Here is a 13881-nt window from a genome sequence, read left to right as displayed (position 1 = left end):
TAACTCTAAATAGATAGGATCTTTGATCCAAGACACAACTTACATTTAACTAAAATGTTATTTTCTTTGTGCTCGACAAGAGAAAAGTATTGAGAATGTCTCCATGTTAAAAAACTCGACTTCTGGCTTCGCCATGATGTCTTGTTAGTTGTTACGAGAGTAGCGTATGTGTGTGTGTGTGTGTGTGTGTGTGTGTGTGTGTGTGTGTGTGTGTGTGTGTGTGTGTGTGTGTGTGTGTGTGTGGCCCTTTAAGATATGACAGTATGAGAGGTGAGTGACGTCAGTGAGTGAGTGGGCGAGAGAGGTGAGGGAGCGGCGACAGTGAGTGCGTGCAGGTGCTCTAGCTTGGTGGATGGCTGCGTGCAATAAAGTCACAAAGTTGCAACAAACTGCCGGGCTTGTCATTCACCCTCAGCTGTAAAGACCCTCTTCCGGGTAAAGTGAAGGTTGTTAGACCCGAAGTACGGCTCTGGAGGAACGCCTCCCCTGCGGGGAGGTGTGCTTTCTGTGGGTGGGGGAAAGCACGCCTCTTCTTTTCCACCGGAGCGCTCCAATAAAACACACTCAGATCTTCAGTTTCTAGCCGATACTACATACAAATAACGTAAAATAACGCAGTAACGCATCATGCAGTAACGGTAACTGAGTTACTGTATATAAAAAAATAACGCGTTAGATTACTAGTTACCGCCGAAACTAACGGCGTTACTAAGTAACGCGTTAGTCCCAACACTGCTTACTACTAAAAAACAAGTTGTCTAATATGTTCACTATTTTATTTAAGGACAAACTTGCAATAAGAAACATATGTTTAATGTACCGTAAGATTTGTTGTTAAAATAAAACCAATAATGCAATTTTTTGTGGTCCCCTTTATTTAGAAAAGTACTGAAAAGTATCGAAATCATTTTGGTACCAGTACCAAAATATTGGTATCGGGACAACACTAATTGATGTGTATTTTATTTTCATATTATACATATGAAGAATGTATTTTGTGTCAAGTGTGACCCCGGTCTTGGTTTTAGGACCGCATCATCGATGCCGGGCCAAAAGGGAACGAGGCTCGCTTCATGAACCACTGCTGCCAGCCCAACTGCGAGACCCAGAAGTGGACGGTGAGCGGAGACACGCGAGTGGGACTCTTCGCCCTGGTCGACGTCCCGGCGGGTACGCTTCTTGCCCCACCAAGAGTTCCAATTCCGAAAAGCCAGATTCTGTCATTCAATAACGGTTCTGCTCCCAGGCACGGAACTCACCTTCAACTACAACCTGGAGTGTCTGGGCAACGGCAAGACGGTTTGTAAATGCGGAGCGTCCAACTGCAGCGGCTTCCTCGGCGTCAGGCCAAAGGTCAGATGTCGTCTCCTTGAACGTAACCCGACCGAATGGTGGCTGCTAACGACTTCCTGCTTCCCTCAGAACAATCCGCCATCGGACGACAAAGGCCGCAAGCTGAAAAGGCGCAGTCACGGCAGGCGGAAGAAGAAGGTGGTGGTGACCAAAGAGAGGGAGGACGAGTGCTTCAGCTGCGGAGACGGTGGACAGATGGTGTCCTGTAAGAAGCCCGGCTGTCCTAAAGTCTACCATGCAGACTGTCTCAACCTCACCAGGAGACCTGCAGGTAAATCTCTACTCTATGCGGCTGCACACCTCAAAGGACGTCCGGTTCGGTTCAGGATCGGACGCAGGGAAAAGAACCATCAACTTGGTTGCTGTTCACGTTGGTTCAAATGTATATATATATATATGTGTACATGTGTGTATATATATATGTGTACATGTATATACATGTGTGTATATATGTGTATATATATGTGTATATGCATATATGTATATATATTAGGGGTGTAACGGTACACAAAAATTTCGGTTCGGTACGTACCTCGGTTTAGAGGTCACGGTTCGGTTAATTTTTGGTACAGTAAGAAAACAACAAAATATGAATTTTTTGGTTATTTATTTACCAAATTTGTAAACAATGGCTTTATCCTTTTAACATTGGGAACACTATAATAATTCTGCCCACGTTAATCAACATTAAACTGCCTCAAGTTGTTGCTCAGATTTAATAAAATGACAAAACTTTTCTTCTACATATAAAAAGTGCAACATTAAACAGTTTCAAGTCAACTCATCATGCTTAATTTATTACAGCATTTGGGAAGCCTGTAGTTGATTTTTATTATGTAAATGTTATATTTTTATCAACATGTGATAGCAGGGACCCTGCCATTCAAAACTAGGCTGCTGCATTACTAATGATTAATGTAGCTGAAAAAATAGTACAATAGCAATAGGAGAGACTATTCATCCCTGAACACCATGGAGTTCATGTAGGCTTAATGATGCAGTTACATTATTATATCAACTATCAGAGACAGAAACTCTTCATTTAACAAACTGTCCTTTTTTGCTGCTTCAACACAGCTCAATCAACACAGAAAAAGTTAAAGGCCTACTGAAATGAATTTTTTTTATTTAAGCGGGGATAGCAGATCCATTCTATGTGTCATTCTTGATCATTTTGCGATATTGCCATATTTTTGCTGAAAGGATTTAGTATAGAGCAACGTCGATAAAGTTCGCAACTTTTGGTCTCTGATAAAAAAAACCTTGCCCCTACCGGAAGTAGCGTGATGACGTTGTCAGTTGTTCACTCCCTCATATTTTCCTATTGTTTTCAACGCAGCTAGAGCTATTCGGACCATTACCCCATTAATTTGAGCGAGGATGAAAGATTCGTGGACGAGGAACGTTAGAGTGACGGACTAGAATGCAGTGAAATACATATTTTTTTTCGCTCTGACCGTAACTTAGGTACAAGCAGGCTCATTGGATTCCACACTCTCTCCTTTTTCGTGGATCACTGATTTGCATTTCAAACCACCTCGGATACTATATCCTCTTGAAAATAAGAGTCGAGAACCCGAAATGGACATTAACAGTGACTTGTATCTCCACGACAATACATCGACGAAGCTCTTTAGCATTAGCTACGAGCTAACGTGATAGCTACGAGCTAACGTGATAGCATTTGTCTCAAATGCAGATAGAAACAAAATAAATAAATCCCTGACTGGAAGGATAGACAGAAGATCAACAACAGTATTAAACCATGTACATGTAACTACACGGTTAATAGATCTCAGCCTGGCAAAGCTTAACAATGCTGTTGCTAACGACGCTAAGGCTAACTTAGCAACTTAGCAACCGGACCTCACAGAGCTATGATAAAAACATTAGCGCTCCACCTACGCCAGCCAGCCCTCATCTGCCCAGCTCATCAACACCCGTGCTCACCTGCGTTCCAGCGATTGACGGCGCGACGAAGGACTTCACCCGATCATCCGTGCGGTGGCCGGTTAGCATCGGCTAGCGCGTCTGCTATCCAAGTGAGTAATCCTTGTGTTGCTACAGCCGCCGCTGTACACCGATCCCACCTACAACGTTCTTCTTTGCAGCCTCCATTGTTCATTAAACAAATTGCAAAAGATTCACCAATACAGATGTCCAGAATACTGTGGAATTATGAAATGAAAACAGAGCTTTTTTGTATTGTATTCAATGGGGTACCAATACTTCCGGTTCAATGATTGACGTCACGCGCATACTCATCCTCCGAAGGCTTTTTCAATCGGAAGTGTGGTGGGAATTTATAAGTTAACCCGGCCGTATTGGCATGTGTTGCAATGTTAAGATTTCATCATTGATATATAAACTATCAGACTGTGTGGTCGGTAGTAGTGGCTTTCAGTAGGCCTTTAAAGTGAAATAACAGACAGACAGGGCTTTGCTGTCCGTAACACACACACACGCACACACATACACACCGCAAATTGAGCTAACGTTACGCTAAAAGCGAATTAGCCTTCACGTCAAGCCAGGACTGCGAGCGAGCTGAGCTGCCTTTTATATTTCTAGAAGGTCAACGGGCTCATAGTGATGTTACTAGTAGTTGACTGGGAGGTGTTTATTATAATTTGGGGAGAGTCTGCTGCCTGATGCTTACCTGCTAAACACTAAGCACTGACTACATGCGCTCTGAATACGCACTGCTGATTGGCTGTTACCGCTCTGAATACGCACTGCTGATTGGCTGTTACCGCTCTGAATACGCACTGCTGATTGGCTGTTACCGCTCTGTTTGTAACCAATCAGATGGTTGTGTGGGTGGGACAATGCTGGGTGCTGTGTAGAGTTCTGACAGAGACAGGCAGAAGGAAGCGGAGCAGCTTGTTAAGACTTAAGCTTAGCTTAATATGTTTGTGTGGAAACTCGTTCGGTACACCTCCAAACCGAACCGAACGCCCCGTACCGAAACGGTTCAATACAAATACACGTACTGTTACACCCCTAAAATATACATATGTCTATATGCAAATGTGTATATATATATGTGTATATGCATATGTGTGTGTATATATATATATATATATATATATATATATATATATATATATATATATATATATATATATATATATATATATATATATATATATACACATACATACATACATACATACATATATATATATATATATACACATATATACAGTATATATATATACACACATATGCATATATATATATATATATATATGTATGTATGTGTATATGCATATGTGTGTATATATACAGGTATATATATGTACGTATATATATATGTATGTATGTGTGTGTGTATATATATATATATATACACCGAGGATGTCGTTGTGGCTTGTACAGCCCTTTGAGACACTTGTGATTTAGGGCTATATAAATAAACATTGATTGATTGATTGATTGATATATATATTATGTGTGTGTGTGTGTGTGTGTGTGTGTGTATATATATATATATATATATATATATATATATATATATATATATATATATACATATATTACATACAGTAGACTTTCGGCCCCCAGTCAAATTTTTTAGCCCAAGTGAAAAAGTTAGGACACCCCTGCTTTAGAAATGTCTTCTATTTTGGACCGGCAGGACGCTGGGAGTGTCCTCGGCATCAGTGCGACGTCTGCGGCAAGGAGGCGTCGTCCTTCTGCGAGATGTGTCCAAACTCCTTCTGCGAGCGCCACCGCGAAGGTTTGCTCTTCGTGTCCAAGCTGGACGGGAAGTTGTCCTGCAGCGAGCACGACCCCTGCGGACCCGAGCCCTTGGAACCGGGGGAGATCCGCGAGTACGACGCCCGACCCGGGGGCTTGACGTCGGGCTTGGGAATGGCCGTCATCGCACCCTCCGATCCGGGCGTATCGGCGGGTTCCGGCCCCGCCCCCAGCAGGGTGCAGGATGTCGGCGCCGCCCCTACAGGCTCTGCCCCCGAGTCTTTCCCCGCCTTTTCCATCCCGGTACCCATCACCATTCCCGTGTCCCCACCTGCTGCCTCACCTCCACCTGCCAGCTTCTTTCACCTCCCGCAGTACTCGCCAATCTCCTCCTACGAGGAGGACAGGGACGTCCTGGAGGACGAAGAGGAGGAGGAGGAGCTAATGGAGGAAGAAGAAGAACAGGACGAGGAGGAAGGAGAAGTGGGAAGGCAGGAGGAGGAGGAGGAGGAGGAGGAGGAAGATGCAGCTTTGGAATACCTTGAGATCAGAGACGATGAAGATGAAGATGATGATGACTGACGGAAGCTCGCCAGCAGGTGTGTTGACATTAAAATAACAAAATAATAATAATAATAATCTCTTCTGCTACTGTTTTACTGTCACCTTCAACTGTAAAATACTTTCATACGCATGCAAACTCCTCAGTATTACAATACACGCCTCACCTGATCCAGTACAAGAGCTCTCCAGTATTTACTACAAAATGCTTAATTATGCCACAAGGTCGTGAGTTCAAACCCCGGCCGAGTCATACCAAAGACTATAAAAATGGGACCCATTGCCTCCCTGCTTGGCACTCAGCATCAAGGGTTGGAATTGGGGGTTAAATCACCAAAAATGATTCCCGAGCGCGGCCACCGCTGCTGCTCACTGCTCCCCTCACCTCCCAGGGGGTGGAACAAGCGGATGGGTCAAATGCAGAGAGTAATTTCACCACACCTAGTGTGTGTGTGGGTGTGAGACTTTAAGTGGTACTTTAACTTTTTAACTTTATTATGTTTATTTTAAGCTAGCGCCACGCTAACCGCTCGTGTTTTCCCCCCCAGAGGACTGCAATCTATCTGTGGCACAACAACACCGTCGTGGAAATTGCACAATTGGCCATGACACGTGTGTTGTAAAAACGCTCGCTCAATGTAGTCACTAGGTGGGCAACACCGTTCCTTCCCGCCACGTCTTCTTATTCTCTGGCCGAGCAGCTGCCTTGTTGAAAGGCACCCTTGTAGCCACAAGCCAGTCCCATCATAACGTGTTGCGAGCGATGAAATAAAATAAGAGAGTGTGTAGGAAACACTTTCAAGTGTGTCTGATAATTGTGGAACTGGTTAAGAGGTTGCCTACAGCCACGGCTGTTGTTGCTAATGTTTTTTCTAACACTGGTAATGAGTTAATTTGCACTCATTAAAAAGAGGCGTTAATTGGTCTGCTGGGATAGGCTCCAACTCGTCAGATTGGTTCATATCAAGTCATTTGTTATGATTACATAACGTTTAATTTATTTAAATGTCCTAATATTTCATGAGTTAAATGTATAATCTTAGATTCTGATGGTGCTGTAGTAATATTGTGTAGCTAAGGTAGTGCAGCTCTTGTATTGGATCTTTAACGAGGAGGTTCGATCACACGTTGTTGTTTTAGTGCCGAGTCATGACAACGCAACAAGGGTCACATGACCGACTGGACGGACGCGTGTCGGAGTGAAGCACTTGATGTCAGAACGCTGTTGACTCCGAATAAACCTGTGGACTAAAATCTCGGACATTGATGACCTCGTCAATCAGGTTGGACGAGTCTTCATTGGAGAGCGACGCTTTAGGGAGGCAGAAGAAGACGCCGCTCGATGTAGGAACCGTCACCTCCGTCACTTCCTGAGTGAGTCCTCACACTTTTGTTCCTCAAGCTCGAGGCTGAGGGACCTTTCCAGAAGAGAAAAAAAAGAGAAAAAAAAAGGAGAGAAGGTCTGCAGTCTTAACACTGAAACGCGACTGCAGTCATTTTATTTATGTTATTACTGTAACCACGGCGATTGGAAGTGTGTCCTGTGTCCTAATAAGGTATTACGTGTGTGTTTTATCTTAAAGCCTTAAAGTGTCTTTTTTTTTCCCCCCCCCCCGGAGACATTTTTGAAGCCGACTGACTAAACTTTTTACGCCTCATTGCTCCATTTAATTGGCACGCTCCCATCAAAGAGAAGAACTAGGCTACAGTACACATAAGTATACATATATACTATATATGTATACATATACTTAAATATATATATAGAGAGAGAAGATGTTGTGAAATAAGCACTTTGTACGGCCTTGTTTCTTTTTGTTGTCTTTGTTTCCCTCCCTGCTCCAACATGAAGCCAAATAAAAGTAGAACTTCTGCAAATGGAAAATTCCCATTTTAATAATTGTGTGAATGCTCCAAAGCATTCACACATACGCTTTTCTTTCAACTTCTTCTTCTTCTTCTCCAGATTTTGCCGCGCTCTACCGTCCACATTTTTCACCCGATTCAAACCGTTCCAACTTCAAACGGTTCAGCCTATTCGGGAATCGCGGGCTTTCCCTTGACAAAATTCCAAAAACTCCCAGATTTCCCAGAATTCCTGGTTTTCAGGGACCATGTTTCCCATTCAAAATGAATTGGCCATTTTTTCAAACTTCCACCGTTTCCACATTTTTTAACCGATTCAAACCATTCCAGCTTCAACATATTCCACTCATCCTGGAAATTCAAACTATTATTTTTCCAAGTTCCAAAAAATTCCAGGAATTCCCGTTTTTTTCCCCCTTTTTTCTGGCGACTACTCTTTCCACATTTTTCAACCCACAACCGTTCCACCGTCCAAACATTCCTCTTAATCAGGACAAAAAACAAAGTTGTTTTTTGAACTGGAAAAATTCCCGGTTTTCCCGGAATTCCAGGAATTCCTTAATACCATTTCTCAATTAGAAATGTTACTACTTCAACATTTCTCGACCAATTAGAAAAATTCCAACACTAACCATTTCAACTCATTCAGAACATTCAAGTCTTTTAACATTTACCAAAAATATACCGCTTTTCCCGAAATTCCCAAATTTCCATGAAATTCCCATTCAAATGAATGGGACATTTTTCAAAGTTTCACAATTCCCACATTTTTCATCCTATTCTATTCAAACCCTTCCAACTCCAAAATATTCAGCCTGTCAAAAAAGGTGTGTTCTTTCAACAATTAAAAAAAAAAATTCCCGGATTTCCAAGAATTCCCAGTTTTCAGGGACATTTTCCCCATTCAAAATGAATTGGCCATTTTTCAAACATCCACCATTTCCACATTTTTCAACAGATTCAAACCATTCGAACTTCAACATATTTCAATCATCCTGGACAGTCAAAGTATTATTTTTCCAAGTTCCAAAAAATTCCAGGAATTCCTGTTTTTTTTACCCTTTTTTCTGGCGACTACTCTTTCCACATTTTTCAACCCACTTCAACCGTTCCACCGTCCAAACATTCCTCTTAATCAGGACAAAAAACAAAGTTGTTTTTCGAACTGGAAAAATTCCCGGTTTTCCCGAAATTCCAGGAATTCCTTAATACCATTTCTCAATTAAAAATGTTACTACTTCAACATTTCTCGACCAATTAGAAAAATTCCAACACTAACCATTTCAACTCATTCAGAACATTCAAGTCTTTTAACATTCACCAAAAATATACAGCTTTTCCCAAAATTCCCAAATTTCCATGAAATTCCCATTCAAATGAATGGGACATTTTTCAAAGTTTCACAATTCCCACATTTTTCATCCTATTCTATTCCAACCCTTCCAACTCCAAAATATTCAGCCTGTCAAAAAAGGTGTGTTCTTTCAACAATTTAAAAAAAAAATTCCCGGATTTCCAAGAATTCCCAGTTTTCAGGGACATTTTCCCCATTCAAAATGAATTGGCCATTTTTCAAACATCCACCATTTCCACATTTTTCAACAGATTCAAACCATTCGAACTTCAACATATTCCACTCATCCTGGACAGTCAAACTATTATTTTTCCAAGTTAAAAAAAATTCCAGGAATTTCCCGTTTTTTCAAACCCTTTTTTGACCCTTTTTTCTGGCGACTACTCTTTCCACATTTTTCAACCCACTTCAACAGTTCCACCGTCCAAACATTCCTCTTAATCAGGACAAAAAACTAAGTGTTTTTTCAAACTGTAAAAATTCCCGAAATTCCAGGAATTCCTTTAACATGTCTCAATTAAAGATGTTACTACTTCAACATTTCTTGACCGATTAGAAAAATTCCAACACTAACCATTTCAACTAATTTAGAACATTCAAGTCTTTTAACATTCACCCAAAAAATCCCGCTTTTCCCGAAAGTCCCAAATTTCCATGATATTACCATTAAAATGAATGGGCATTTTTCAAAGGTTCACAATGCCCAAATTTTTCACTCTATTCAAACCCTTCCAACTCCAAAATACTCAGCTTGTTCAAAAATGTGTGCTCTCTTTCAACAACACAAAAAATTCCCGGATTTCCAAGAATTCCCAGTTTTCAGGGACCTTTTACCCATTCAAAATGAATTGTCCATTTTTCACACTTCCACCATTTCCACATTTTTCAACCGATTCAAACCATTCCAACTTCAACACATTCCACTCATCCTGGACAGTCAAACTATTATTTTTCCAAGTTAAAAAAAATTCCAGGAATTCCCGTTTTTTCAAACCCTTTTTTGGCCCTTTTTTCTGCCGACTACTCTTTCCACATTTTTCAACCATCCAAACATTCCTCTTAATCAGGACAAAAAACAAAGTTGTTTTTTGAACTGGAAAAAATCCCGGTTTTCCTGAAATTCCAGGAATTCCTTAATACTATTTCTCAATTAAAAATGTTACTACTTCAACATTTCTCGACCAATTAGAAAAATTCCAACACTAACCATTTCAACTCATTCAGAACATTCAAGTCTTTTAACATTTACCAAAAATATACCGCTTTTCCCGAAATTCCCAAATTTCCATGAAATTGCCATTAAAATGAATGGGGCATTTTTCAAAGTTTCACAATTCCCACATTTTTCATCCTATTCTATTCAAACCCTTCCAACTCCAAAATATTCAGCCTGTCAAAAAAAAAGGTGTGTTCTTTCAATAATTAAAAAAAAAAATTCCCGGATTTCCAAGAATTCACAGTTTTCAGGGACATTTTCCCCATTCAAAATGAATTGGCCATTTTTCAAACATCCACCATTTCCACATTTTTCAACCGATTCAAACCATTCCACCTTCAACACATTCCACTCATCCTGGACAGTCAAACTATTATTTTTCCAACTTCAAAAAAATTCCAGGAATTCCCGTTTTTTCAAACCCTTTTTTGACCCTTTTTTCTGGCGACTACTCTTTCCACATTTTTCAACCATCCAAACATTCCTCTTAATCAAGACAAAAAACAAAGTTGTTTTTCGAACTGGAAAAATTATCGTTTTTTTCCGAAATTTCAGGAATTCCTTAATACTATTTCTCAATTAAAAATGTTACTACTTCAACATATCTCAACCGATTAGAAAAATTCCAACACTAACCATTTCAACTCATTCAGAACGTTTAAGTATTTTAACATTTACCAAAAAAATCTCGCTTTTCTCGATATTCCCAAATTTCCATGATATTCCCATTAAAATGAATGGGACATTTTTCATCCATCCATCCATCATTTTTCAAAGTTTCACAATCTCCACATTTTTCATTTTATTCAAACCCTTCCAACTCCAAAATATTCAGCCTGTTCAAAATTGTGTGCTCTACTTCAACAATTAAAAATAAAATAACGGGATTTCCAAGAATTCCCCGTTTTCAGGGACATTTTCCCCATTCAAAATTAATCGGCCATTTTTCAAACTTCCACAATTCCCACATTCTTCAACCGATTGGAACCGTTCCACATTCCACTCATCCTGGACAGTCAAACTACTTCAAACCATTCCAACATTCAGACTCTTCTTACATTCACACGACATTCTGTCAGCATTTCAGTTCAACTTCAGCATTGGAGCGTCATCTCGTATCTAATGTGTCATTTTTATCACAACAACTCAAATATGACAACCTTCAGATCCAACAAGGTAGAAAACTGCAGTTTATGAATGACCAAGTTTAAGTGGGTTAACTCGTAATGTGGGTATGGGTTTAAATAATAATAATAATAATAATGGATTAGATTTATATCGCGCTTTTCTATTTGTTTTAACCTCATCCTTCACTTAAAGCGGGGGTCGGCAACGTGCGGCTCTTTAGCGCCGCCCTAGTGGCTCCCTGGAGCTTTTTCAAAAATGTATGAAAATGGAAAAAGATGAGGAAACATTTTTTTTTTGTTTTAATATGGTTTCTGTAGGACAAACATGACACAAACCTTCCTAATTGTTAGAAATCCCACTGTTTACATTAAACATCCTTCACCGCGCCATTTTGTCTTACTGATTTCGGAAGTCCTTGAATGCACCATAGTTTGTTTAAATGTACAGCACTCAGCATCAAGGGTTGGAATTGGGGGTTAAATCACCAAAAATGATTCCCGAGCGCGGCCACCGCCGCTGCTCACTGCTCCCCTCACCGCCCGGGGGGCGGGTCAAACGCGGAGAGTAATTTCACCACACCTAGTGTGTGTGTGTGACTATCAGTGGTACTTTAACTTTCCTCGATTCTGCCACAGAAAGACGTGTTTTACGCCACTCCTTCTTTGTCTCTATTTGTCCATCAAACGTTTTATGCTGTGCGTGAATGCACAAAGGTGAGCTTTGTTGATATTATTGACTTGTTACGGAGACATATTTGGTCACTGCATGACTGCAAGCTAATCGACGCTAACATGCTATCTACGCTAGCTGTACGGACATAATGCATCATTATGCCTCGTATTGGAGCTCATTTTATTTGCACTTTCCGTTTCCTTCAACTTGAACACACACATCTTTACCTTTGGCCATTCTAAGACAGTCATTTCCAGGAGTTTTCTCACCCTCTGAAAAGCCTAAGTTTTAGTAATGTTTTCCAATGTTATAAAAATTGTGTAGAATAAATATTACATTTCAACATTTCCGTCAGCCTGCGACACATAGTCATTTTGATAGTAGGCTATTATAGCTAATATAGACACTTACATCATGTGTTGCCTTCATTATAACACTTATAAAAGGCTTTACATTTTTGGCGGCTCCAGACAGATTTTTTTTTTGTATTTTTGGTCCAGTATGGCTCTTTTCAACAGTAAGGACCAGATGAGTAGCCCTGTTCTAAAAATAGCTCAAATAGCAGCACTTACCAGTGAGCTGCCTCTATTTTTTAAATTGTATTTATTTACTAACAAGCTGGTCTCGCTTTGCCCGACATTTTTTAATTCTAAGAGAGACAAAACTCAAATAGAATTTGAAAATCCAAGAAAATATTTTAAAGACTTGGTCTTCTTTTGTTTAAATAAATGCATTAATTTTTTTACTTTGCTTCTTATAACTTTCAGAAATACAATTTTAGAGAAAAAATACAACCTTAAAAATGATTTTAGGATTTTTAAACACATATACCTTTTTACCTTTTAAATTCCTTCCTCTTCTCTCCTGACAATTTAAATCAATGTTCAAGTAAATTTATTTTTTCTATTGTAAAGAATAATAAATGCATTTTAATTTAATTTTTCATTTTAGAATATTTGTGAAATATTTCTTCAAACTTATGATTAAAATTTAAAAAAAATATTCTGGCAAATCTAGAAAATCAAATTTAAATCTTATTTCAAAGTATTTTGAATTTCTTTTAAAATTTTTGTTCTGGAAAATCTAGAAGAAATAATGATTTGTCTTTGTTAGAAATATAGCTTGGTCCAATTTGTTATATATTCTAACAAAGTGTAGATAGGATTTTAACCTATTTAAAACATGTCATCAAAATTCTAAAATTAATCTTAATCAGGAAAAATTACTAATGATGTTCCATAAATAATTTTTTTAATTTTTTCAAAAAGATTCGAATTAGCTAGTTTTTCTCTTCTTTTTTTCGGTTGAATTTTGAATTTTAAAGAGTCGAAATTGAAAATAAACTATGTTTCAAAATTTAATTGTAATTTTTTTTCGTGTTTTCTCCTCTTTTAAACCGTTCAATTAAGTGTAAATATCATTAGTTATTAATAATAACAGAGTTAAAGGTAAATTGAGCAAATTGGCTATTTCTGGCAATTTATTTAAGTGTGTGTCAAACTGGTAGCCCTTCGCATTAATCACTACCCAAGAAGTAGCTCTTGCTTTCAAAAAGGTTGGTGACCCCTGATGTAAATGATGTCATACATGCTAGCTTATTAGGTCTGGCAAACGTGAAATTACTGTAGTGCCCTCAAGCAAGCGTTCCACTTTAGACATGAAAAGCGGACAATTTGATGGCATATTAATCACATGAAACGTCAAAAATCGTGACTTACGAATATTGTGTTTGTGTCAGTATAGAACAGGCCTGGGCAATTATTTTGACTCGGGGGCCACATTTAGACAGAAAAAATGTGTCTGGGGGCCGGTATATCCATTTTTAGGAACACTAATACAAAACCTCACAATAATGTCTGATTGAATGCTAGAAACGTTATGACAGACCGCCTTAAAAAACGTAATGGAATTTTACGTTTTTCTATGAACGATAAAACACTGAATATTGACAAAATATGAACGTCACACCCCCTTTCGATTGACATATTTTACAATCAAGTGAAACGCTACAAAAATGCAACAATCAGTG

The 13881-nt window shown here is 39.2% G+C and overlaps 1 protein-coding gene across 3 annotated transcripts in view; it reads left to right on the top strand.

Moving 5' to 3' along the window:
- The window catches only part of nsd1b (nuclear receptor binding SET domain protein 1b), a 53707-nt gene extending 46204 nt beyond the window's left edge, over positions 1-7503 (top strand). Inside the window, exons 21-25 of one of the 3 annotated variants that reach the window (XM_062049090.1) lie at positions 1029-1170; positions 1247-1353; positions 1423-1624; positions 4994-5654; positions 6900-7503. In XM_062049090.1, the coding sequence (XP_061905074.1) occupies positions 1029-1170; positions 1247-1353; positions 1423-1624; positions 4994-5637 (1095 nt within the window). In that variant the 3' untranslated portion in view covers positions 5638-5654; positions 6900-7503. Of the gene's footprint in view, positions 1-1028; positions 1171-1246; positions 1354-1422; positions 1625-4993 lie in introns of all 3 variants that reach the window. The other 2 variants (XM_062049089.1, XM_062049088.1) reach the window with 2 other exon arrangements.
- The last annotated feature ends 6378 nt before the right edge of the window (positions 7504-13881 follow it).

The sequence above is a fragment of the Entelurus aequoreus genome, linkage group LG05 (genome assembly GCF_033978785.1).
Source record: "Entelurus aequoreus isolate RoL-2023_Sb linkage group LG05, RoL_Eaeq_v1.1, whole genome shotgun sequence".
Taxonomy (NCBI): domain Eukaryota; kingdom Metazoa; phylum Chordata; class Actinopteri; order Syngnathiformes; family Syngnathidae; genus Entelurus; species Entelurus aequoreus.
Note: the sequence above shows the minus strand (reverse complement) of the source record. Positions and strands in the feature narration are given on the sequence as shown.